Source organism: Cupressus sempervirens, chromosome 9, assembly GCF_028749045.1.
Source record: "Cupressus sempervirens isolate cs-2001-9-10 chromosome 9, ASM2874904v1, whole genome shotgun sequence".
Classification (NCBI taxonomy): domain Eukaryota; kingdom Viridiplantae; phylum Streptophyta; class Pinopsida; order Cupressales; family Cupressaceae; genus Cupressus; species Cupressus sempervirens.
The window spans coordinates 829,607,577-829,634,284 of NC_143126.1; the positions used below are offsets into that span (position 1 = coordinate 829,607,577).

Below are 26,708 nucleotides of genomic sequence, written 5' to 3' on the forward strand. Positions count from 1 at the left end.
TATCTCTAGATGGAATAAGCTTTATGTCAACTATCACCTCCCAGATACTAATATCTAATTCTTCATCTGGCTAGGTGGCTTCTCTAAGTGTATTCAGCTTAGTTAGGAACTTATTCAATTTAGTATCTATCAAGGCTCTAACCTCTATAGCTATTTTATTAATATTCACCGCTCGCTTATGCAAAATATCAACAATCTCACAATTTATTACTATATCAGTTTTCCCATTGTTGTAGGAAATTAACCTTTCACACCTCAAAATGGTGTCAAATGAATCTAACAAGTCTTTCCATTTCCTAAGATTATTATTATCATCAAAAAATAATTGTATGAAGCTAGGTGTACCATTGGAAATGGTCTTCATTTTATTGTTTATTAACTGTAAATTTCTAGAAAAGAATGCATTTAAATATTTGATATTATTTATCATTTTCTTGGTGTAAATGATGATCTCCTTGGGAAATTAAATTTTTTGGGCCAAAATTGGGACCAACCTATCACAAATGTAATGTAGGGGCCCTACTTGGTGAACAATGGAGAAAGAATGGATAGTGCCTTAGAGTACTGATATTCTCCTCCCTGTAATGTAATGTAGTTGTTGTGGAGATTCTAGGAAGCCTATTTGAGGATATTTATCTTGTGTGAGAGCATTCTCTCCATAGTCCCAACTTCAACTTCTTTTCCTACTTCCAGCTCATCCACCTCCATTGGTTGATCCATACCCATATTTTTATAATCAACATATGTTTGGGTCTCTTGATCTTTTACCTCTATGGTAGGTCTGGTTACATTCATCAAGATCCTTATCTCATTCTCAAGGGTAGCCAGTCCCTGCTCTAGTACATAGGCCTTTTTTAGTTCCTCCTCATACTTTTTCCTTGTCTCAATGTATATGTTATATAAGTTTGAAACAATTTGTCTTCCAAAATATATATTTTGCTCTTCCCCATGAGTGAAACAATGTTCATATTATTGTGAATCTACTCACTTGATGTGGTTATGACATTCCAGAATATCACACTACCTTAAGGAGATTCTTTGATTTGTATCAGTGTTGGCTTATTAGATTTAGGAGCCATGCTCTAGATTGTCATTTTCCTCATGTCAACATTGAACCCAGACCCCTACAATTCTCTAACAATGTTATTTTCCTTATATGAGACAGATTTACTTTGTCTCCTTATTTTGTCCAACATAAAGGATTTTTAGGATTAAACCACAGACATAAGTAACAATTAAATGCAAATATAAACAATATCTAAAAATAATAGATCACACAAAAAAGAACACAAGACACCAAGATTTAACATGATTCACCCAGACCCTGGGCTACATCCACCAAATAGAAAATCCAATATTTTATAATCCAATGATTACAACATGATTACAATCTGTAATCCCTTATAGCTCAATACTGCCACAAGAACCAATTTTTGCATCACCAAAATGAAACAATCCCTAACCCTAAGCCCTTTTATATAAGACTTTTTACCACTTTATGGTTATAATTAATAATTTCATATTGGCCCAAAATCCCAATAAAATAGGGCCAAAATTTTCTTTTTGGGGGCTCCACCCTCAAACCTTCAAATAGCTACAACCTAACGACCTCAATTGTATTGGGGGTTGTCGCCCCCAAACCCATGCTCAGGGCCTGGCATGGCCCTAAACCCCACTGAGGAATTATTGAGTATGAACAGTACTTCCCTGATCAATCACCAAAATCTAACAATCTCCAACTTGGGGACTAATTAGGCTCCACACTAAACAATAGTCTCCCACTTGTAGACTATTCTTGTAGCTATTTTGCTACTCCATGAGGCTCCCACTAGATCAAATGACCTTGCACTCTACTATTCTTTTATTCATGTTCAGTCTAGAAGACCAACTAAAGCTGAAGAGGAATTCAACTTCTCCCTTATTACTACCTTTGTAAACATATCTATTGGATTATCATCTATATATATTTTGTCTAGCATTAACTATCCATCATCCAAAACTAACTAAATGAGATGGTACTGCAACTGTATGTGTTTGGTCTTTGAATGTAGAGTTGATTTCTTCATAAGATGAATGGGACTCTAATTATCTAAAAAAAATTAATTATCCTTCTAAGGGTGTCCCAATTCTTACAAGAAGAACTGAAGCCATATCATCTCCTTGGCTCCCTTTGTAGCAGCAACATACTCTACCTCTGTAGTGGATAAAGCATTAACCTTTTGTAACTTAGAAACCCAGCTCATAGTTGCCCCGCCAACAATAAATAAATAACCTATAGTTCTCTACTTGATATCAATATCTTGTGCCAAATTTGAGTCAACATAGCCTTGCAAATCAATATTAGAGCCCCCAAAAAGTAAACACTTATTGGATGTTCCTCTCAAATATCTGAGAATCCATTTGACTGCATTCCAATGCTCAATTCTTGGTTGATTCATATACCTACTAATGACTCCCACTACATGTGCAATATCTAGCCTTGTACATACCATAACATACATCAAGTTTCCTACAGATGAAGCATAGGGTACCTTGGACATCTTATCCTCCTCTGCTTGTGTCTTGGGACACATCTCCTTAGTCAACTTCAAATGACTAGGTAACGGTGTGTTGACATCTTTAGCATTCTCCTTAGAGAAATGTTGCAACACCTTCTCAACATTATCATCTTGAGACAGCGTCAATTTTTTTTTCTTCCTATCTCTAAAAATTTTCATACCAAGGATTTGTTTTGCTACCCCCAAATCCTTCATAGAAAATTCATGTGCTAACTAGCATTTCAGCCCCTTAATGTGCTCCATGCTAGACCCATCTACAAGCATATCATCAACATATAAACATAAAATAATGTAGATGTCATCATCCAATGTCTTAAAATAAATGGAATGATCTGGATGACACCTACTATATCCATGCTCATGCATAAACCTGTCAAATTTTAGATACCATTACCAAAGTGCTTGCTCCAAGCCATATAAAATTTTCTTCAATTTGCACACTAAGTTCTCCTTATGTTTGACCAAAAATCCCTATGGTTGAGCCATATATATCTATTCATCCAAATCACCATAAAGGAAAGATGTTCTAACATCAAGATGCTCTAAATTCAAATCTTCAGTAGCCACAATACTCAAAACTGTAGGGTCCATTTGCCATTGCACCAAAAGCCATGACTGTTAGTGAACATGGAACACCACATAATTAACCACCTATGGGTAGGGGAGCACATTGCATCACCCAAAAATCTCCCCCTCGACGTGTATACCAGGTGCTTACACGGCTCAAAAAGGCACCGAGGAGATTTGAACCCATGACCAAGCCAAAACCAGGCTCTGATACCAATTGTAGGGCCCATTTGCCATTGTACCAAAAGCCATGACTGTTAGTGAACATGGAACACCACATAATTAACCACATGTGGGTAGGGGAGCATGTTGCATCACCCAACAAAAATAGTATAGATAGAAGTCATTTTAACAATAGGAGAAAATAACTCATCAAAATCAATGCCCTTTTTCTGTGCAAATCCTTTTACAACTAGCTTGGCTTTAAATTTTTTCTTACCTCCATTCTCTTCTTTTAGCCTATAAACCTACTTACTCTGTAAAGCCCTTTTACCTATAGACAATTTTCATAAATTCCAATTCTTATTTTCAGCAAAGAGTTCATTTCATCTTTCATTGTAGACTTCCACTAAATCTTAGTATCCACCTGCATAGCTTCATTATAACATTTAGGTTCACTAGCATCAGTAGGTAAAATAGAATACAAAAAGGGAAAAAATCTTTTTGGAGTTCTAATTTTCCTTTTTTACCATCTAACATTCACTGGTGTGTGTGGTATTTGTTGTTGTGGTTGTTGTGCATCATGAGGAATCGCTAAAACATAATCTTTTGGAGTATCATCTAGCACTATATAATCATCTTCTTTCTTCTCATGTTGCTGCAATAGATCTTTGTACAACACTTTCTCATTGATTATGACATCCCTACTTCTTACAATTTTATGATTTTGAAAATCCCAAATCCTATAACTAAATTCATTAATTCCATATCCAACAAATACACATTTCTTTTTCTTGGCTTCTAGCTTGGTTCTATTTTCAAAATCTATATGAGCAAGTGCTTCACAACCGAAGGTTCTAAAAAAATAATAACTCACCTTCTTATGAGTCCATGCTTCCTCTAGAATACCACAACCCAAAGGAGTAGAGGGACTTTTATTGATAGCCTTCGTCCACATGTGTAAGGGTAACCCAACATGCAAGCTCATGCTCCTTGCACGCTCCATTATAGTCTTGTTCATGCATCCAACCACTCCAATTTCTTGTAGAATCCTTGGAAAAGTTTTCTATCTATGAATACCATTAGTGGAGCAATAATAGTCAAATTCATGACTGCAATACTTGCCACCATTATCAGATCTAAGATATTTTAATCTCTTACTAGTCTCATTTTCAACAAAGTATTTCCATTTCTTAAAAGTTTGAAATACATTAGAAATTTTTCTAAGGAAATAAACCCATACTTTTCTGGGTGCATCATCAATGAATGTAATATAATAATGAGAGTCACCAAGGGAAGATACCTGAGCTGGTCCCCATACATCAATATGCACAAGCTTTAATTTCTCTTTTTTATTTTCCTTCTTAGTCTTCACAAAACTCACTCTCTTTTATTTTCCATACACAAAATGTTCATAGAAATCCATATTAACACATTTCAAACCTAGTAAAACTTTCTTTTAATGAAGTACTTTCATACCTTTCTCACTCATGTGCCCAAGTATGTTGTGCCACAACACTATATGAGAATTTATAACAGCTATTCATTCTCCTTGCTCAATTATAGCAACTATTCCTGAACATTCATTTTTCTTTGAAACAATTAAAGTAGAAGGAACAATATGACCTATACAAAGATATAAGGTGCCTAATTTAAAACCTTTTGCTACTACAAGGGAACCTTTTAAAAAATTCCAATTTCTATCATTAAAATTAACTACACAAACCTCATCACCAAGTTGCCTTGCTGAAATTAAATTCCTACTCAGTCTTGGAACATGTCTTACCTCATGTAGTAGCTAGTGATTCCCATTTTGCAATTTAATCTTAAATTTTCCCTTTCCAACAATCTGACAGGGTTCATTATCCCCCAAATAAACAAGTCTAAAATCCCCTTGGACATAATCAATGAAATAACTTCTATGAGGTGTATCATGAAATGAAGCACCAAAATCTAAAACCCATAAATCATCAACACTTTCTAAAGCCAGAAGCAAAGCATCCTCTTCAGATTTTTTACTTACCACATTTGCCTCCTTGTCTCCATTTGGGTTGTCTTCTTCATTTTTTTTTCAAGTCCAAAAATGTTTCTTTTTATGTCCTCATTTTCCATAGTACCAGCAATTGTTTAGTCATATTGATTGAGACCTCCTCCCCTTTGACTTTCCTCTTGATTTCCCATGATTTCCTAAATTACTTCCTCTCTCAATCATTTTGCCTTGATTTTGTGTGTTCAAAGCACTTCCTAATGTATGTACACTTGAGTTTTTCCTATGAGTCTCCTCAATGAAAATAACACCAATCACATCATCATATTTTAGGTACTAGATCCAAGAACAACATTACTCACAGCCATTGCAGCTTTTAGGCAAAGAATACAAAATCAAGATTCCCAATTTCTTCATCAAAATTGATACCCATAGAAGATAACTAACTAGTAATAGTATTAAACTCATTTAAATGATCTATAACAGATCCACCTTTTGCCATTTTCATATTAAATAAACACTTCATGAGAAATACTTTGTTTGAAGTGGAGGGCTTTTTGTATAGTTTCACTAGGGTTTGCATCAACTCTTCTGTTGTCTTTAATTTTGTAATATTAAATGTCATTGATGGTGCCAGGAATAATCAAATGCTTCCAAGTGCCTTTTTTTCTAGAAGATCTTAGTTGTCATTTGACATAGATCCCTAATTCTTGGTTTTGCCTTCCAATGACTTCCATAAATCCTTCTGATAAAGATAGTCTTCCATTTGCATCTTCCATAGCTGAAAGTTTTTCCCATTACACCTATCAACCCTTAGCTTACCCTTGTCTACCATCACTCCCACTCAACCATGAGACTCCCACTCAACCATGAGACTCCCACTCAACCGTGAGATTTTCTTGCAAAGGATAACTAAAAAAATAGCTAGGCTTTGATACCACTTGTTAGGAATAAACCACAGACAAAAATAATAATTACTCACTTCTTTTCACTAGCTATTTGGCCTCATCAATAGTGAGAGTTTCACTATTTGGATTATATTCCTATAGTTTCTACACCAATTTAGCAATTTTCTCTTGTGAGTGTCCTAGCTATAGTTGAAGAGTGATTTCATTTTATTTTATCTTAAATTAAAAGGATTTAAACTCCTTCAAATTTAGGAATTCATCAACCTTCATAAAATATTTAGCTTGGATTATTCTCTCATCTAGCATCCTTGCTTCTAGCTCAAGGTTATTAGAGATTCACTCATTTTGGCATGCCTACCTTATTAGGAAATTATGCATAATATCATCAAAATATTTTGTCCCCTTAGAAAAATTTTTCAATGTTTTCTCTCTTTCCCTATTTGGAATCTCAATCAATTTCAATGTCTTTCTACCACCTTGGGCCCATGCTGAAATATCAGGCTAGTCCTCTTCAACATCAATTTCAGTAATATCATCATGCTTAGAGGATACTTTAGACACTATAGCATCATAATTTCTTATGTACTTATAATATATGTCTAGGTATCTTTCCTAATGATAGAAACCTTTAAAGGAAGGATCAGTTCTTTTCATCTCCTCTTCTACTCTCATAATTTCTCTGCATTTCAATCTTCAATCTCTGTAGTCCTCTATTTCCAAGAAATTCATGATTACATCCTTGATAGGACTATCCTAGGGTATGTATATAGTAGATAAACACTCCTATAAATCCCCTACTTACACAAGTTACCCTTAGTCAATTAAGAAAAGCTTTTTCTTTTGACCATCTCATCCATTCATGCTTGCTCATTAGCTTTGAACTTCATTCTAACCCTCTCTAATAGTTAGCTTGATCTTCCAAGGTTTGGAGTCTCTTTTTAGGGTGTACTAGACTTATTTGCAACTATTTTCCACAATCCATACTTTGGTTTCTATATGATCCCCTCAAACTCATGCAAATTCCCTATTAGGCCTAGTAGCCCTCAATTGGCCATCCTAATGGACTAAATTGGGTTTTCTACAAAATTTTTCTCAAGGAGGCTCAAAAAAAATAGCAAAATGGAATACCCTTTTCCAAGGTCTTCAAAATTCTTGGGGTCTTGTGTTCCCAACTTCCACTAGATGCCCTAACCCTATTTTAAGGGTTTGCTAGGGTTTAATGGAATTTTAGACCAATCAATAGTAAAAACACTATTCCTCCATTCCTAGGGATCTTGGAGAGTTTATGTTCCACATGTAGTGACTCCATTCAATTCTCTAACAAGTCATAACACCTATTAAATCCAAATTGCTTTGCCCTTGCAAGTATATCTCTTCGCTTGGCTCAATTTCTAGCTGAGAACACCATTTTCTCATCTAGGGCTTCCAAGGAATTGACTTGGCCTATTAGTTCTAACTCCATAGTTTTCCCCACATAATATATAGGATTTCTACTAGAACGCCTCAAGGTTTCATGAAGTTTCAACCATGTGGAGTGCTGGTAAACACCATTTTGCCAAGTCTTCCTAGTGCAAGCGAACAAGTAGACTATGAAGAAAAACATTTATTTTACACACCAATGGCTTGTTCAAACCTTCAAACCAAAGAAATATCCTAGTAAAAAAAATGTGTAAACTATATTGTAAAACCAAAACACTGATCTAATCACATATCAATCCAAAACTCTAACTTTCATTCCAACTACCATCAATTTGTTACTCTATTGTAGGTTTTTATACAATGCCAAAATTCTAAACTATAAAAAAATGACTTCTAGGGCCTTACATACCCATTCTACACCTAAATCAAAAAAAAATCCATGCATTGGTAACCTCCTAGTGACTATTAACCAGGTTTGTAACTTTTCTTGTCAAAGTTGCACTTTTTGCAAAATTGATAATTTTTGCATTTTTGCATCTTAGACTTGGTAGGACTATTCCTTATGAATCAAAAAGATACATGGAATGAATTTAACCCATATTTAGACCATTCCATTTCTACCTACCCTACCTTCCTTATTTGGTCCTCTAAATCAACTTTTTGCACTTTTCTCCTAATTGACAACAAATGCAACAATGCACCTACTTTTCTTATCTCATGCGTACATTAGCATTTTTTGTTTCACATCCATGACTTGTGACTCTTTATTTTGATCTAATAGGTCTTATATCTTATATAGACTCCTAGACCCTTATTTTCTTCTTAGTGACCTAACCTAGGTGCTCCTGCACCATACTTCCCCAATGACCAAAAAAGTCCTTTTAGGACTTTTAAGAGGAAGTGAGAGAAAGGTCAATTACCTTCTTCTTGAAATATCCTTCTACAACCCAAGTAGCCTTACTATATAGTTTTCCCTACCACTTGACAAGATGTTTCATGTAGGTCTTGTTCCTAATCACCTTGTGTACTTTGGAACTCATAATCTTTTCAAATTGCAACTAGTTTGTAGATGGCTTGGGTAGGTTTCCTACAATATTTTGTAGGTCTTCATCCTCTATTGGGTGGAATATGGAGTGGGACTCTTGTATGGTACTAGATCTTCAAAATTAAACTTAGTGGAGATGTTCATATCTGCTGGTAGATCAACTTGATAGGCATTGACCCCATATTTGGCTAGAAATTTTACATGGCCCCACCTTCCTCATTTGGAGTTTGTAGGATTCTCCCTTGGATAGTCTATTCTTGTTAATATGGACCATAACATAGTCCCCAACTACAAATTGCACATCTCTCTTCTTGGCATCTACCCTTTGCTTCATGTTTTTTGTATTCTACTCCAAGCTTTATTTGATCATGTCATGCACCTCTTTCATTGAAAGAGAAAAGTCTTCAACCACTCCACTGACCTTTGCACCTACCTTCATCTCCCTTAGCTCAAGAATTCCTCTAGGATGCACTCTATAAACCACTTCAAATGGACTCTTCCCAGTGGATCTATTGATAGTATCATTATAAGTATACTATGCTTGGGAAATGATGTGGTCCCAACTCTAGCCATACTCTTTGGTCAAACAACTTAAGAGGTTCCCTAAGCTCCTGTTGACCTCTTCTATTTTCCCATCTATTTGAGGATGATAGGAAGATCCAAATGAAAGATGATGCAAGGAGGGATGAATAACTAGGGCCAAAGGCACACCCAACTATTCAACCCACCCTGCAAGAGTTACCACCGGTGGAAACACAAGACAAAGAACAACAACCAAATGATTTAGAAGCAAAACACATTATAGATTCTTCAAATGGTTAACATACATGCCCAGCTACAAGGCCTTCTAGGTTATGGCCAAATACAAAATACAATTGTTCTTAATTGCTTCTAGATTAAATTGTGTTGATATTTTTTACCATCAATGTTTCGAATCACACTACGTGATTCATCATCAGGATGAGAGAGCAAGAGCAAAATCTCAACACAATCTAATCCAAAAGTAATTAAGAATAATTTTAATGGATTATGGAAATTTGATCTCCATAAAATACAATTCTTAGATCCATGATCAAATAGAAATTTGCATTTCTAGGCACATATCATTCACTTTGAAACTCTCTAAGTCCTCTCCCCCCCAAAAAACTACCTAAAACTCTATCCTGGACCTCCTTAAGTACTTGTGCAGCCACAAGTTGACCTATCACAAAACTAAACTTTACATTAAATGCATGTATAGCCATAAGTTGGCTCACATTAAAGATTAACTACCTATTCCAAAATTAAATGCAAGAAAGGTTGGCCCAAATTGCAACTAGACCTAGACTACTTAGCAAATGAAGACTCACAAAATACTAGCACTCAACATCAGAATGAACACTGGACATCCACATGAGCTCAACATCCAAGAGATCACTCGACAAAAATCTACACTTGACAATCAAAAATCACTCAGCAACCAAAGGATCACTCTGTTGGAGTTTTAAAACTACTGAGCAATATAGTGCTTCAATACCTAAATGATAACACTTACACAACCTAAGGATTAGCCACTTCACATTAACAATTACATAAGCAAACCATTTGGATCCAACATTGACAAAACCAAGAATGGTTTCCTTCTCTTTAGGCTTTGCAAAACCAAGGTGGGTATACCTAGGGGATGACTCAATTTAACTGTTGTTGTATGAGAACTATCTTAGTTTCATTTTGATTCTCATCCTCAATCCTTAAACACCTAGCTAATTGTGACATTTGAAATAGAATACATCCCATATAATAAATTTGGTCATAAATTCTTCTGTCGATTTGCAAGTATTCTCTGCAATAGTGGCTAACCAAGGCTAGAATATTTCATGCAAACAAGTATTGACCAACTTTGAAGATCTTCAGTAAATAAAAGTGAAATTGATTATAACTTCATATTTTATATTCATCTATGATCTATTTCTATTCTAGCTAAATTAATTTGACCAGTGCCTAATTCATTGGGGTTTAGAGTCTATTGCAATTCCATGGATTTGATTTGTTGCCTTACAACAAATATTATCAACAATTCTTATTGGAATCCATCATTCAAAACATCCTTCCCATTACTTTAGCAACCTTATCAAATTCATCAAAGCTCTTACTTAATTCATTGAACTCATAGTAGTGATGAAAAGATATACAACCTAAATGGATTGCATTCAATTTCACAAGATTTTACTCACACAACATCAAGATAACTAAGTAATCAAAAGGAGATAGAATTTAGAAAGAATTGATATGGGGATAGCTCATACTTTATATTCATTTTTCCTTGAAAATTGTATACATATACAGTTAACTCAGAATGACCTTAGAAAGAAACACAGAGATCATTCTATATTCATGTATTCTCAAAAAACTTGCACAGAAAATACATCATAAGAATTGCTCAAAATTATTGGACCAAAAACAAACCAAGTATATGACTACAAAGAATTAGAAATTGGACCCTTCCCTAGCCCTAGAATCTCACTTATATAATGTGAGATGCAACAAGCTTCAAGCTAAGAGAATTGATTAGTGTCTTGACAAGAGATATTCTCAGACACCTATCACAAAATGACAAAAATGTAAATAACAGAAAGATATGCAAATCAAAAATTCCTTTTTCGGGTCCCTTTCTGTTACATCTCTTTATGTTGATTTGGCTACTACTCTGATTCCTCTATGTATGCAACTGCTAAGTCCACCAATGATGAAATCTATTCTAATGATTGAAAACTAACCTCAACCATGGGTTTCACCATCATTATACTATACTGTAAGAGTCACTTTTACCTTTCACTCTTCCTTGGTTAAATTAGCATCCTAGGGTTATGGGATTATTTCTTAGTGTGTAGCATTTGAGCTTGGAGGTAATGTGGCTATCAAACATAAGAAAATGGGCATTTTCTACTTCCCTAGTCATGTCTACATTCAAAACCATTCCTCTACCAAAATATGTCACCATCTTAAAAAGAAAGACGTGTATTAACAAAAAGTAAGGGTAACTATACACATGAAACTCATGGGTATAAAATCTTCTTCACCCTCTCCAAAAACTTTGCACAGTGTCCTATATATCTCTACTGCACTGGCATTGAAGTATGCTTTCTTGAAAAATTCTTTACAGAATGATGTTATTGCTAGTAGGGTTCTAATTTTTCCAAGTTCGCCCTTTACTCTTCTCACTACCTTAGTGGCTTGATCATAGCTCTTTGCCACAGTCTTAAGGAGATCATAATCCATAAAAACACTTAGGATTACTAGTTTTCCTTAGTCAAAATTCCATATACTAGCATGTGGGACAAACAACTTCCCCTCTGCAAACCATCTTTTGAACAAATTTAAAATAGTTTCTAAGGTATTAGCATCCCGGACACAATTACCTTCATTAAGCAATCCCTCTAATATCCACAACCTAGGTTTTAATGAGTCCACTGGAGGCATTTTTTGACTATATCTTGTAGGACTGGAGCACAATAGAAATTACAATATAGTTACTTGCTTGAAATTATTTCTTATTCCTTTCTATAATTTTGTAACTTCTCCTTGAACAAAATACTTCACACACTTGCCAAAATCAATACAATCCTCTCAATAATTGTTTCTACTAAGAAAAAACTCAAAATCTTTGTTCACACAAGGTGAAATTGAGAAAATATTGTGTGTTATACTCCTTTTTTTTCAATGCAAAGCTTTCATATCTCATTAATATGCAGAATGGCACCACCTTTGTGTTTAAATCTATACCGTTGATCTTTTTAAAATCTTATGATCAAGGGATGAGAAAAAGGTGACAAGCATTCCACTTGACAATTTGGCTAGTCAACCCCAATTAGAACTAACCATGTGCACAGTTCCTTCAATGTTGGCATTTTCATTTGGATCCACTGGTGACTAAGGACACATGTCAATAGGTTACTACCTCACTACACATATCTTTCAAACATCTTGCTATAGTGAGATAGTGATAACCATCGATTCTACTTTAATTGCATGGCAAATATTTGATGCAACTCTTACGAGAAATATGGTGGGTCCCTCATTCGCTATCTCACTATACATAATCTTCATGCAACTCTTCATAGCAAGATATCGATGATTGTACATTGGAAGTTGATCTAAGGGCATGGAAACTGCATGAATCTTTTAAACTATGGTGGGTCCCTTACTCGCTATCTTGCTATACATAATCTTCATGCATCTTTCCATATCGAGATAGCGAGTATCACTGATCCATGCTTGATCTATTGATCACAATCTATCATACAAATGGAAATAAGACTAGGTCATTGATGAGGCACTAACAACTACACAACTCACATATAAAAACATATTCAAGTCCTAGTTGTGCTGACAAGTCGCTTGGGTCCCATTGTGCCTTGAAATTCTTGGTGCCTTCACACATCCTACAGGATGCCATGGGTCCTATGACTGATATCTAACAAAGAAAGTGCTCGAGACCCATCTCCTAAGAATGTTGCCACCTAATGACTTTCAATCAAATTGCTATATTACTGATGGCAAAGTTTACAAATTTCTCAATAGTGACAATGCGACCTTCGGTGACTTATTTGGCACTGGAAAGTAAAAGCATGTCACATCATAATTACCCACTTCATGGTTTTGACATGACAATGACATCATCATTTATTATGCCACTTGGAACTCTAAATGACCACTAGTAAGTATGGTAGCCGCTATGATATGGTTTCTTGGGTTGATCACTAGCTTGATATTGGCAAGAAGCTTGATTTTCTAGACAGTGATGACTCAACTACTGGTGCTTGAAATATTTTTGGGATCCCTAGTTCCTTTTCCAACTCAGGTAGCAAAAACAAGGTACATGTGATTGAAAAATCCCACGTGAAACCTTTTTAGTCACCACCCCTCATCTATTCAAGCACAACAACTTAGTTTAATGGTAGTTGCAATGTTGCAATGGTTATTTCACTCACATCTTATCATAATGACAACGTGATAGCCATCGATCTTGCCATGATTGGGCAATGCTCCTTAAAAAGGAACAAGTGATGTAGGGCACAAAAGCCTAAGAACATAAGGGAATATTCAAAAATTTAAAATGTTCACACCCAAATTTAAATAAACAAAGGTAACCTAGGGTTTACTTGGGGTTTTCAAGGTTTTTCAAACCTACGAAACAAAAGCTTAGAAACCTTGATTTTAACCAAGGACTCAAATCTAATTTTTTTTACCAAGATTTTAAGGAAATTTATTTTTACAAAAAATTAGGCCAACACACTCGACAACCAAAGGATCACTCGATAACCAAAGGAATCACTCGACAACAACTAAATAACTTGGCATCAACTAAATGCTTGACAACCACTAAAAGCTCAATAATACAAGACATTGCAACTCAACAAAATTGGGAAAATTGAAAACATGTAGGATAGCAGTGCAACCCAAGATGCTCTTGCATCAAAAGATTAGTTCCCAATTTAGGCAACAAAGTCTTCCAAAAATGACTCATAAATCTAGTATCCCTATCAGACACTGTACTAAGAGGAAACCCATGTAATCTTACTACCTCTCTAAAAAATAGACTAGCAATAGCACATGCATCATGTGTCATCTTACATGGCACAAAAAGATCCATCTTGCTAAATCTGTCCATAATGACATAAACACTATCATATCCCTACTTTGTCTTAAGTAGCCCCACCACAAAATCCATGCTCAAAAATTCCCAAGCCCTTTGAGGAATGGGAAAATGGTTGATATAACCCTACATTGGTGGGAACTCCCTTGGTTTTTTGACAAATAATAGAACACTCCACATATTTCTTCACATCCCTACTTAATGTAGGCTAGTAGTATAACCTTTAGAACAAATATATTATTTTATGAACTCCAAAATTTCCACTCAAAGCACCATTGCGCTTCCCTTGTATGAGGTTTTCTCTGATAGAGCCCCTTGGAACACATAACTAATTGTCTTTGAACAAGAGGCCTTCTTGTAAGGTAAAATTAGAGTATTCATGATGAAAATGGTTAGCATAATCAATACACACCTTATAAGGTTTAGCAAATTTTGGATCATTAGGATACATCTCCTTGAAGTTCTCAATCCCCACACTCCTAATCTTCATTTCTTGTATAGTCAACAACCTACAACTAAGGGTATCTGCAACCCTATTTGCAATTCATTTTTTATGTTTTATGGTGAAGGTATATGCTTGAATGTACTCCACTCACTTCATGTTCTCATGACTAAACTTGTCTTGGGAATTGAGAAAGCTTAAGGCTTTATTATTAGAATTCACCAAAAACTCTTTAGGCAATAGGTAATGCCTCCATTTCCTCAAGGCTTGAACCAAGGCATACAACTCAAGGTCATAGGAAGAATAAATACTCTTGGATTCATTCAACTTTTTAGTATGAAATGCAACTAGCTTACCCTCTTGGATTCATTCAACTTTTTAGTATGAAATGCAACTAGCTTACCCTCTTGGCTAAGTACTACTCTAATGGAAAGGTTATTGGCATCAGATTCAATAGTGAATAACTTGTCAAAACTAGGTAGGACCAAAATAGGTTGGGCAAAAATATGATGTTTTAACTCCTCAAAGTTCCTAGTGGCTTCATTAGTCCATTTAAAATTGGTTTTTATCCCACCTTTTATAGTCTCTAGCAATGGTGCACAAGTATGGGTTTTATGTTTAATGATTTTTCCATAGAACTGCGCTAAGCCATGCAAGCTCCTTATGTCTAATGTTGACTTGGGTGCTAGCCAACTAAGTATAACCTCCACCTTGCAAGGACCTACCTTGATCTACCTTTATGAAATGAAAAAGCCTAAGTAGACCAAGTCCTTCATAAAATCAAAATTTTCCAAGTTGATGATGATTTGTACATTAGATAACCTTTTCAAAACAAGACTTAACTTCCTTAAATGTTCTTCCTTTGTACTACTAAAAATCAAGATAGCATCAAGGTAAATTATAACAAACTTACCCAAGTAATCAACAAACACTTCATTCATGAGATCATGAATGTGGAGGGGTCATTTGAAAAACCAAAGGCCATCACTAGCCACTGATATGACCCTTAGTAGCCTTAAAAAATTTCATCCATTCATCTCCCTTTGTAATCCTTATTTGATGATATCCACTCTTCAAGTCAATTTTGGTGAAGTAATTTGCATTGCCCAAACAACAAGTAAGCTTCAATTCTCAAGATTGGCAATCTACACCTAATTGTTATCTTGCTGATTTCTCTTGAATTTGTACATATAATCCAAGTACCTCCCATATTTGGCACCAAGACAAATGGTACTACACATGGTCTTACACTTTTCCTTATTAAGCTATGGTCTACCAACTCTTGCACTTGCTTGGCTATTTTCTCATGTTGGCTAGGTGTCATCTTATAAAATAGCTTATTAGGCAAAGCTTCTCTAGGGATGAAGTCTATCTAATGGTTGATAGCTCTCTTAGGTGGAAATGTGTTCTCTCCATCACCTGTAATGTCATCAAATAGATTTAATAGCTCTTGCACTTCTTTAGATAACTGATATCTGATGGTGCTTTTTGCATTTTGGGTTTGACAACAATGGCATACCCTATTCCTTCTCCTTCTTTCATGGTGTTAAGAAACTCCTTCTCACCTACCATAAGTCCATTGAGTTCCATCATTGAGTTTCTCTCCCCTTGCAACAAAGATTGAATGGTGTAGGAATCTTCACCTTTCTTGAATTTGTATACATTCTTCCTACCATCATTTTGTGCCTCTCTATCATATTTCCATGGCCTCCCTAAAAGGAGATGACATGCATCCATGGGTAGTATATAAAAAATCACTTTTTCCTTATACCTTCTAATATTAAAGTCTACCCATGCTTGTTCTTTAACCTCTACATGTTGACCCTTATTTAGCCATGTGACCCTATAAGGATTGTTATGAGGAAGCTTTTTAAGTTTCAACTTATCTACTGACTCTTTTAACACTATGTTATCAATAGAACCAGAGTCAATGATAACCTTACATACTTTGTTTTGTACCTTGAATTTGAACCTAAATAGGGCTATCCTTTGACTTGATTCCACATTCATGGTCTCTATAATGAGTGTCCTCCTAAACATTAGATTCTTTCATTCTTTTGAATTAAGTGGAAGATCTGTTGCTTTCTTGTTTCCACCATCTTATTGAGCATAAGCCACCTTCCTTTCTCCTAATGTAGATACATTCTCTAAACACCTATAAGAGGGATATCTTAATTGGTTATAGGTATATCATTTTTAGTAGAATATTGGTTGGAAGCATGAATGATGATTATATTCCTATGGGGGAGTATTGTAGATGATATGTTACATTCATGACTGAGTTTTTCATTGATGTCAACATAATAGTATCTGACAGAAGAACAATGGAAAAATCAAGTTGGTATAGATGGGTAGTTGAGTATTCCAACTATCTAAGGATATGAGAGATACTTTTGAGTATTTGGTATATGTAGTTAATGTTGAAAGAAGAAAGGATAAGTCTAGAAGAAGTTATGTAAGTTTTCGTGATGTTTGTTCTAAGATATATTTTATAGAGTCATATTTTGGTAAAATTGTTATATCTCTTAGTAGATTTGATATTCTAAGGATCAAGGTTGAGGACATGAAGAAGACATGTTGGTGATGATATGGCTAATTTTTCTTGTCATAATATTATGTACATGGAAAATTATTCAAGTTGCAAGGTGAAAGATTATGTTATCATTATGTGTAACATGTTCTTAATGTTGTCCTATAATAATTAATTGAGAAGGTCTAACATATGACTTAGAGATTTTTTTTGAGGACATGGTATAAAGAAAGGAAATTTTCCTTTATCATGACATGTGATGATATGGTTTTTACAATTGATGATAAGCAACAAAAAGTGCAGAATGCAAAGTTGAGCAGAGCATTGCAGAAGTGAAGGAAACTTCATTGCCAAGGTTTTGTTGAGTGATCTAAGATTTAATATTTGGATCCAAGATTCATGACCTGGTCTACAAAGTTTTATAGTGATTGGTCTGGTTGATAGGACAAAGGAAAGAGGAACATAATAGTAAATTACTTGTTTGAGCAGTGAGCTCTTCTTGTAGTTGAAATTTCATATTTGGGTGATGGGCTCATCTTGCATACATTGTACTACAACTCCTAATAGGGTTGGAATCTTCTAATAGGGTTTCAAATTCTCCTAATAGGGACTCTATGTACTAAATATTGTAATAGACTCCTAACATGGTCCATCCTCTAACAAGGAATATTTATATTAGTACATAATCTTGTGGGCATAATTCCCACTAGGGTTTTCCCTCTGATCAAGGGTTTCCCTAATCAACATATCTGATGTAATTGTCTATGTGAATTTTATTATGGTTGATTTGGTTAAGTTTTTTTAAAGAAGATAAATGTTTTAATTATTAGATAACTGATTCAACTCCCCCACTCTCAGTTATCTTGGTGGACTATTGTTTCTAACAATTGGGATCAGAGCAATAGGTCCTTGAAGGAAAAGTTTACCAACTTTGGGAGATACATGGTGAACATGTTTAGGAAAGATAGTCTAAAGTTTGATGGAACAAATTATGATTGCTGGAAGGTAAATATGAAGACACATTTGTTGTGTATAGGTCCAAGCTATTGGATCTGACAAAATTAGAGAAGATAATCATCATTGAAAAGTATTAGAAAATTTGCACCGAGGTAGAAAGAGATCTTTTCATGTGTGACATGAGAGCTAGAGAAGCACTATTGACTACAATTCCTAAAATTAAGTAAAATTAGGTAAAATCACTTGCTACTTCACATTTGATTTGGAAATCTTTGGAAATAGTTTTGAAGGTGATGCACATTTTAAGAAGTTGAGGCTACAAAGTTGGATTTGTGCATTTCAAGATGCTAAAATTATGGAAGATAAATCTATAAGAACATATATAGGAAGGATATCAGAAATTACTACAAGTATCAAAGCTCAAGGAGGAACCAAAGAAGATGATGACGTTATATGGAAGATACTGAAGACTCTAATACCACCATTTAAGTCAATAGTTCAAATGATATAGTTATTGATATCTTGTACCAAAGATTTCACAAAGGAGACATTGCTTGGAAGGCTCTAAGCAACTGAGAATGAACTCAGACAGTCTAAAGAATTGACCAAAACAAAGACAGCTTTTAGTACCTTAAATATTCAACCTAGTCTATCAAGGAGAAAAAGTGCTAGAGGAGATTTTTCTAGCAATACCAGATCTAAGGAGATAGAAAGATTGAAGGAGTAGCCCTTCTGGTAAGAAGAGAAAAATGAGGTAGGAAAATTTTTAAATGTTGGACTTGTGATGAATATGGTCATTATGCATCTAAGTGTCCTAAATGAGAGAAAAATTATAAGGAAAATTACAATCCTAGAAAGGATAGAGAGTATTTGTATGCAAATGAAGATAATGATTCTGATGAACAAGCATTAAGTGCTACTGATTATGAAATTGTACTTGTGACAATGAAAGAAGAAAATATAGAAAAGGTAGTTGTAGTGTCACAAGTTGAGAAGAAATCTAATTGGATAATTGATAGTGGTTGTTCAAATCATATGAATGGTGATATGAACAAGTTTTTTGACTTCAAAACTCAAGATGGAGGAATTGCCAGAGTTGGAAATAATGTAGCATGCCAAGATAAAGGTATTGGATCTATAACACTTGATGGTAAAACTAACACTGAGGATGTATACTTTGTTGATGGTTTGAAGAACAATCTTTTGAGTGTTGGACAACTAGTAGACAAAGGTTATCAATTGCAGTTCACTAGAAAAGACATGCATGATCAAAGATAAAGATGGAAAGGTAATTGGAACAGGAATTGGATCTATAGGTGATGTATTTTAGTTGAATCCTACTGAAATGACATGTTTGGTTGCAAAGGTAGATGACAACTGGTTATGGCATAAGAGATTTTGTCATATAAACTTTGATAGTATTGTGAGGACTAGTAGAATGTTTGTAGTTACAAATTTGATAAAGATTGTAAAGCCTACTAACATAATTTGCAAGGAGTCTATTTTGGCTAAGCATAATAGAACTTCTTTTCCTGACAAGAAGTTTACAACAATAGCAATGTTGGAGATTGTACACATAGATCTCAGTAGTCCTACAAAGACTAAAGGATTCTATGGTGAAAGGTATTTTATGATTCTGGTTGATGATTTTTCTAGAATAATATGGGTTGCATTTCTTAAAAAGAAATCTAAGGCATTTGATAAGTTTAAGATATTCAAGAATAGGGTTGAGAATGAATATGGTATGAAGATTAAATGTCTAAGATTAGATAGAGGAGGATAATTTACCTCGGATGAGTTTAACATGTTTTGTGAAGAAAATGGAGTTAAAAGACATCTATTAGCTCTAAGAACCCCTGAATAGAATGGGGTTGTAGAGAGAAGGAACAAGTCAATCATAGAAGCTACAAGAGCTATATTAGTAGAGAATGATGTATTCAAAACATTTTGGAGAGAAGTTGTGAATACAATAGTCTACACTATGAATAGTGTGCAAGTCAAGAAAGACACAAACAAGACCCCTTATGAACTATAGTTTGGTCACTCACCTATAGTTAAGTATTTCAAAAAATTTGGAAGTAAGTACTATATCAGAAGAGATGATATTTTTGGTAAGTTTCATGCTAGAAGTGATGAAGGTATGTTTCTTGATTATTCATTGAAAAGCAAGGCTTATAGATGTTATAATCATAGAACTAAAATTATTATGGAAAGTAAAAATGTGAGAATTGATAAGAAATTCAGGATATAAGAGAGAATAGTTGATTACAATTCAAATGATGATGTTGTCACTAAGCCAAGGAATGATGAGGTATTTCTTAAGACTAATAATGATTTGTAGAATGAAGGAGAGCCAAGGTAGGAACAAAGCTCAGAACCTTTAGTAGAGCCAAGAGTTGAGATAGCAACTCCTATTTTTGGAAAAGAATATGATAAAGAATCACCCATCAGAGTAGATCATCAGAAGCAAAGACAAAGGTGTGATGACAAGAAGTAGAGTAAATAAATAACTATGCTTGATATCTCAAGTTGATCCTAAGAATGTAGATGAAGCATGTAAATATGATTATTGAAAACAAGCCATGAAAGAGGAATTGGATTAGATAGTAAAGAATGAGACATGGGAATTGGTCCCTAGACCAACAGACAAGAATGTGATAGGAACTAAATGGGTATTCAAAAACAAGATGAATGAACAAGGTGAAGTTGTAAGAAAAAAACCCAGATTGGTATGTAAGGGTCAATCACAACAAGAAGGGATAGATTATGAGGAGGCTTATGGTCTAGTGGCTGGAATAGAAGTAGTAAGATTATTCTTAGCCTATGAAGCATAGAAGAAATTTAAAGTATATAAAATAGATGACAAGTCAAAATTTCTAAATAAAGAAATTGAAGAAGAGGTATACATTGAGCATCCTACTTGAATGTCCTTTGACTAATGACAAGGACATAGTATGTAGACTAAGGAAAGCATTGTATGGATTAAAGCAAGAACCCAAAACCTAGTATGCAAGGTTGGACAAACATTTGACAAAGCTTGGATATAGTAAAGGTATAGAAGAAAATAATCTATATTGGAAAGAAATTGATGATGGTTTAATGATCTTGGTATTATTTTTTGATGATAACATATTTGGAGGTAACGATGAGGAAAGCAAAAAGTTTTCTAAAGAGATGAAGAAAGAATTTGAGATGAGTATGATAAGAGAGATGGAATATTTCCTGGGATTGAAAATTTTATAGAATAAAGAAGGAATCTTTATTTCTTAGACTAAGTATTTGAAGGATTTACTAAAAAGCTTTTTCTTGGAAGCATGCAAATTGGTTAGAACACCTATAGTAATTGGACACAATTTATCTACAAAGAATAAGACACCTACTTTTTAGTAGAAGTACAAATTTATGATTGGAGGATTACAATATCTAACTCACACAAGGCCGGATATAGCAAATGTATTTGGAATTGTTGCATGATTCCAAGCTGATCCTAGAGAAGCACATTATGCAGTAGTCAAAAGGATATTTAAATACTTGAAAGGAATATTAGAGTTTAGATTGTGGTATGATAGATCTAATGATTTTACTCTAAGTGCTTATACTAATGCAAATGGGGTAGGCAGTATGGATGATAGAAAGAGCACCAGTGGAGGAGCCTTCTTTCCTAGAGGAAAATTTCTTTCTTGGTTACGCAAGAAGCAACATTGTACATCACAAAGTACAATAGAAGTAGAGTATGTTGTAGCAACAAATAATTGCAATCAAGTCATTTGGATGAAGTAGATGCTAAAGGATATGAGGATAGAAATCAATGAACCTGTTGTCATACATTGTGACAACACAAGCACAATAAACATGTCTAAGAATCTAGTGTTGCATTTGAAGACAAAGAAAATTTGTATTAGGTATCATATGTTGAGAGAAATTGTTGTAGAAAAGGAAATCAGATTGGAGTATGTAAGCACTAAAGAGTAGATTGTAGATACATTCACTAAGCCTCTTTGCAAAGAGAATTTTGACTACTTGTGAGGTATGCTAGGGGTTATGCCCCCTCTTACACTAGAGTAGAAGATGCAAGATTGGATCAATCCTATGTAACAAAGCACCATTGTTCTCTAGACTGAATGTTGATGCTTCATGTATGGGGGAGTATCTATGGTAGATAGAGTTATCTAGGACTCTTGTTGGATTTTTTTTTGAACAATGTCTTCTGACACTCGAGCTAGTAAGAATCAATTGTTGTAAAGTTTGATGCAGCAAGGTTGGTTGCTGAAACCTTTGATGTTGATGTCAATGGGGGAGAATAATTCACGAAAAAAATCATGCTAAGGAAGACATTTGGCATGAGTACATTATGTTTGGCATAAGCATAGTATGGAATGATAGTTTGATAGAAAGTACATTGAGGTATATCAATGGGGGAGAATAATTGATCAAGAGGATTTGAAAAGATGAACAGTCTTTTGTTGGTATTCTTGGAACTAGATGTTTTTCATCTATGTTGACATTAATGCCAAAGGGGGAGATTTTTAGAAGATTGGTTGGAAGAATTAATGCTAATGATATTCCTATGGGGGAGTATGTAGATGATATGTTGCATTCATGACTAAGTTTTTCGTTGATGTCAACATAACAATTTTTTGTGGTATGTAGCAGAAGGATAGTTGAAAGATCAAGTTGGTACAGATGGCTAGTTGAGTATTCTAACTATTTGAGGTTATGAGAGATACTTCTAAGTATATGGTATATGTAGTTAATCTTGGAAGAATAAAGGCTAAGTCTAGAAGAAGTATATAAGTTTTGGTGATGTCTATTCTAAGATAGAGTTTATAGAGGAATATTCTAGTTAACTTGTTATATCTCTTAGTAGATTTGATATTCTAGGGATCAAGTTTGATGACATGGAGAAGAAATGTTCGTGATGATGTAGCTAAGTTTTCTCCTCATAATATTGTGTGCACAGAAAGTTATTCAAGTTGCAAGGCGAAAGATTAATGTTATCATTATGTGTAATGTGTTCTTAATGTGGTCCTATAATAATTTATTGAGAAGGTCTAATAGCTTACTTAGGGAGTCTTTTTGAGGACTTGGTATAAAGGAAGAACATTTTCCTTTATCATGGCATGTGATGATATGGTTTTTACAATTGATGATAAGTAGCAGAAAGTGTAGAATGCAAGGTTGAGTAGAGCAGTGTAGAAGTGAAGGAAACTTCATTACCGAGGTTTTGCTAAGTGATCCAATGTTTAATATTTAGATTTGAGGTTTGTCACCTAGTCTAAAATGTATGATAGTGATTGGTCCAGTTGACAAGATAGAGGAAAGACAAACATAATAGTAAATTACTTTGTGAGCAATGTTTCTAGATTAGATTGTGTGAGTTTTTTTAGCATCAACATTTCGGATCATACTACATGATCCATCATCAGGATGAGAGAGCATCAGAATATGTAATGTGCAGACCAGGAAACCACAAGCAGTCCTAAAAGGAGAGGGAGGGAGGGGCACAAAAACCAAGAGGACCAAAAATAAAGACACAAACACTAAGAGAACAGGTACAGAATAACCAATCATATGTATAAATGCAGATAATGTATATATATGTAGAGGAATTTTATATTATGCATTAAAAAATAATTAAAAAATAAATAACTAAATAAAAAATAAATAAATAAATAGATAAAAAAATTGAAAAATTAAGGATCAGTGTGAAAAAGGAGGAAGCACACGATTATGAAAATAAATAAATAACTATAAGAGGTTAAAAATACAAAAATTAAGAATTAAAAAATTAAATATTAAAATAATAATAATAAAAATAAAAAAGACTCAATCCCTTACATATATATATAAATGAACAAAAAATAAATACATAAAAGCATGTGTAAATATTAAGAACTTATATACAACTATATAGAAATAAAATCGAACAAGCCAAAAAATTTTGACCCCAAGAGAAAAAACAAGAAGAGAAACATTAGAAAGGACCCTGATACCAAAACAAAGAAGCTACAAACAAAATAAATAAATAAAATTAAGCTCAGGAGCAAAAAGCCCTAAATAAATAGATCGAACCTAACAACTATAAACGCTACTATAAGAAAATGCGTAAATATGCCATAAGTGCGAAACAGACACAAAACTAGAACCAGCCAAGATTAAAGAATACAAGCACAAAGAGATAAAAAACAAATCATAGATAAATAAATGAGGATAATAATAAAAAAACAAGACATCAGGATGGAAGACCCAAGGCTGAAACCAACGAAACAGGAAAGAGCTCGAGGGTTAGAGCGACACAGAGGGCTAAGACGAAATGAAAAAAGAGAGGAGAGACAACAGGAAACAACCTGAAAAAAGAACACAGAGAACATGAGGAGGGAGGAGCTCAAAGACCACAAGGTGGGGCCAAGATACTAAAGACGAAAGGGGGGGCTCCCCCATAAACTGAACAGGCCAAAATGGGGGAGTGACAAGGGAAGACTCGGGGACACACCAGGGGGGGCAGGAAAGCTCGAGAAACATCAAGGGTGATGCTGAGTATTAAGCGAGCCCAGAAGAGGTTGCCAAGACAAGCTAATGGACCATCCATCATCTCGATTGAGGTTGATGGGATGATAGTTAATTTCAATAGCTTCCTTAAGTTTTCTTTTGAAGAAGTTATCCTCCTTGGAAAGAATTTTGGCGGTCTCCAGACAAATGTGATGTTTGGTGGCCGAGGAATGCTCAGCAAGGGTAGATTTGTGGGTTCTGTCATGTCTGATATCTGCACGATGCTCATGAATTCTGGTATGAAAAGAATGGCCTGTTTCCCCTATGTAAGGGGCCCCACAAGAGCACTCAATCTTGTAGACTCCTGAGTCGAGGAAAGAGTCTTTGGTGTCCTTAAGGGGAGGAACTCGATGACGCAACTGCGAAAGGGGTTTGAAAGCAGTATGAAGACCCTTTTTAGATAAGATCTTGGCCAACTTCTGAGAGATGCCATCGACAAAAGGAAGGGTGGTAAACCGGGGAGGTGGGTTGGGTGGAGGACTGAGGGTACACCTAGAAAGAAAGAAGGACTTGGCTTGGTTGATAGCCTTAGAGATTTGCTTGCGAGAATATCCATTTAACATGAATACATGATGAAGATGAGTGAGCTCTTCATGCAAGTTGTCATCATTGCAGATTCTGAAAGCTCTGAGGGCAAGGGTCTTAAGGATGCCAACCTTTTGGCTGGGGTGATGGTGGGAGGATGCGTGCAAGTACAAGTCAGTGTGGGTGGTCTTACGGTGAACCTTGCGACTGAATGACCCATCACCCTTTCGGATAAGAAGGACATCTAGGAAAGGCAACTGATAGTCTGACTCGAGCTCTTTGATGAAGGAAATGTTGGTGACCAAACTGTTGATGTGAGAGTGAAATAGTTCAAGGTTCTCAAGCCCATGTGGCCAACGAACATTAGTTTCATCAACGTATCGTTTCCACCATTTGGGTTTGAGGGGGAAGGACTGGATAGCCATCTCCTCAAAATGCTCCATGAAGAGGTTAGCAATGACCGGGGAGAGGGGCGAACCCATGGCTACTCCATCGACTTGTTCATAGAAGACATTTTGGAAAGAGAAGAAGGTGGATCTTAAACAAAGCTCAACCAACTCTGCGATCTCATCCCTGACCTTGCGTTTGACAAGATTGATGGAGTCAAGAATGGGGACCTTGGTGAAGAGGGAAACCACATCAAAACTAACCAAGATATCGCTAGGTTTCAACTTGGTGTCCTGAATGAATTGGACAAAATGGTTGGAGTCTTTGATGAAAGAGTCAGACTTTCCTAGCAGAGGCGAGATGATCTTGGCAAGGTGGGCGGCCAGCAAGTACGTGGGAGAGCCAATGGTATCAACAATAGGTCTTAATGGGATGCCACATTTGCAAATTTTCAGAACCCCATAGATGCGAGGGGTCACCTCTTTAGAAGGCAACAGTTTTTCTTTGTTGACTCATCAAACGAGGACTTGGCCAAACTGGACTTGACTCTCTTAAGGATCATAGAGCAAGGGTTGCGAGAGAGGATCTTATAGCTATTCGGATCTGAGTGTAAGTCAAGAACTTTAGACACGTAGTCCTGCCTATTCATAACAACAGTGGCATTACCTTTGTCTGCTTTGGTAATGACAATGTAAGGGATTGAGTCTTCTTTATTTTTATTATTATTATTTTAATATTTAATTTTTTAATTCTTAATTTTTGTATTTTTAACCTCTTATAGTTATTTATTTATTTTCATAATCGTGTGCTTCCTCCTTTTTCACACTGATCCTTAATTTTTCAATTTTTTAATCTATTTATTTATTTATTTTTTATTTAGTTATTTATTTTTTAATTATTTTTTAATGCATAATATAAAATTCCTCTACATATATATACATTATCTGCATTTATACATATGATTGGTTATTCTGTACCTGTTCTCTTGGTGGTTGTGTCTTTATTTTTGGTCCTCTTGGTTTTTGTGCCCCTCCCTCCCT

General features: G+C 35.0%; 1 protein-coding gene across 1 annotated transcript; it reads right to left on the reverse strand.

Annotated features, from left to right (window-relative positions):
• Positions 1 to 24,728: 24,728 nt before the first annotated feature.
• LOC149541246 (uncharacterized) lies at positions 24,729 to 25,763 on the reverse strand. Its single transcript, XM_089802800.1, has one exon. It carries the CDS (start codon positions 25,761 to 25,763, stop codon positions 24,729 to 24,731), a length of 1,035 nt encoding a protein of 344 aa, XP_089658926.1.
• Between the last annotated feature and the right edge of the window lie 945 nt (positions 25,764 to 26,708).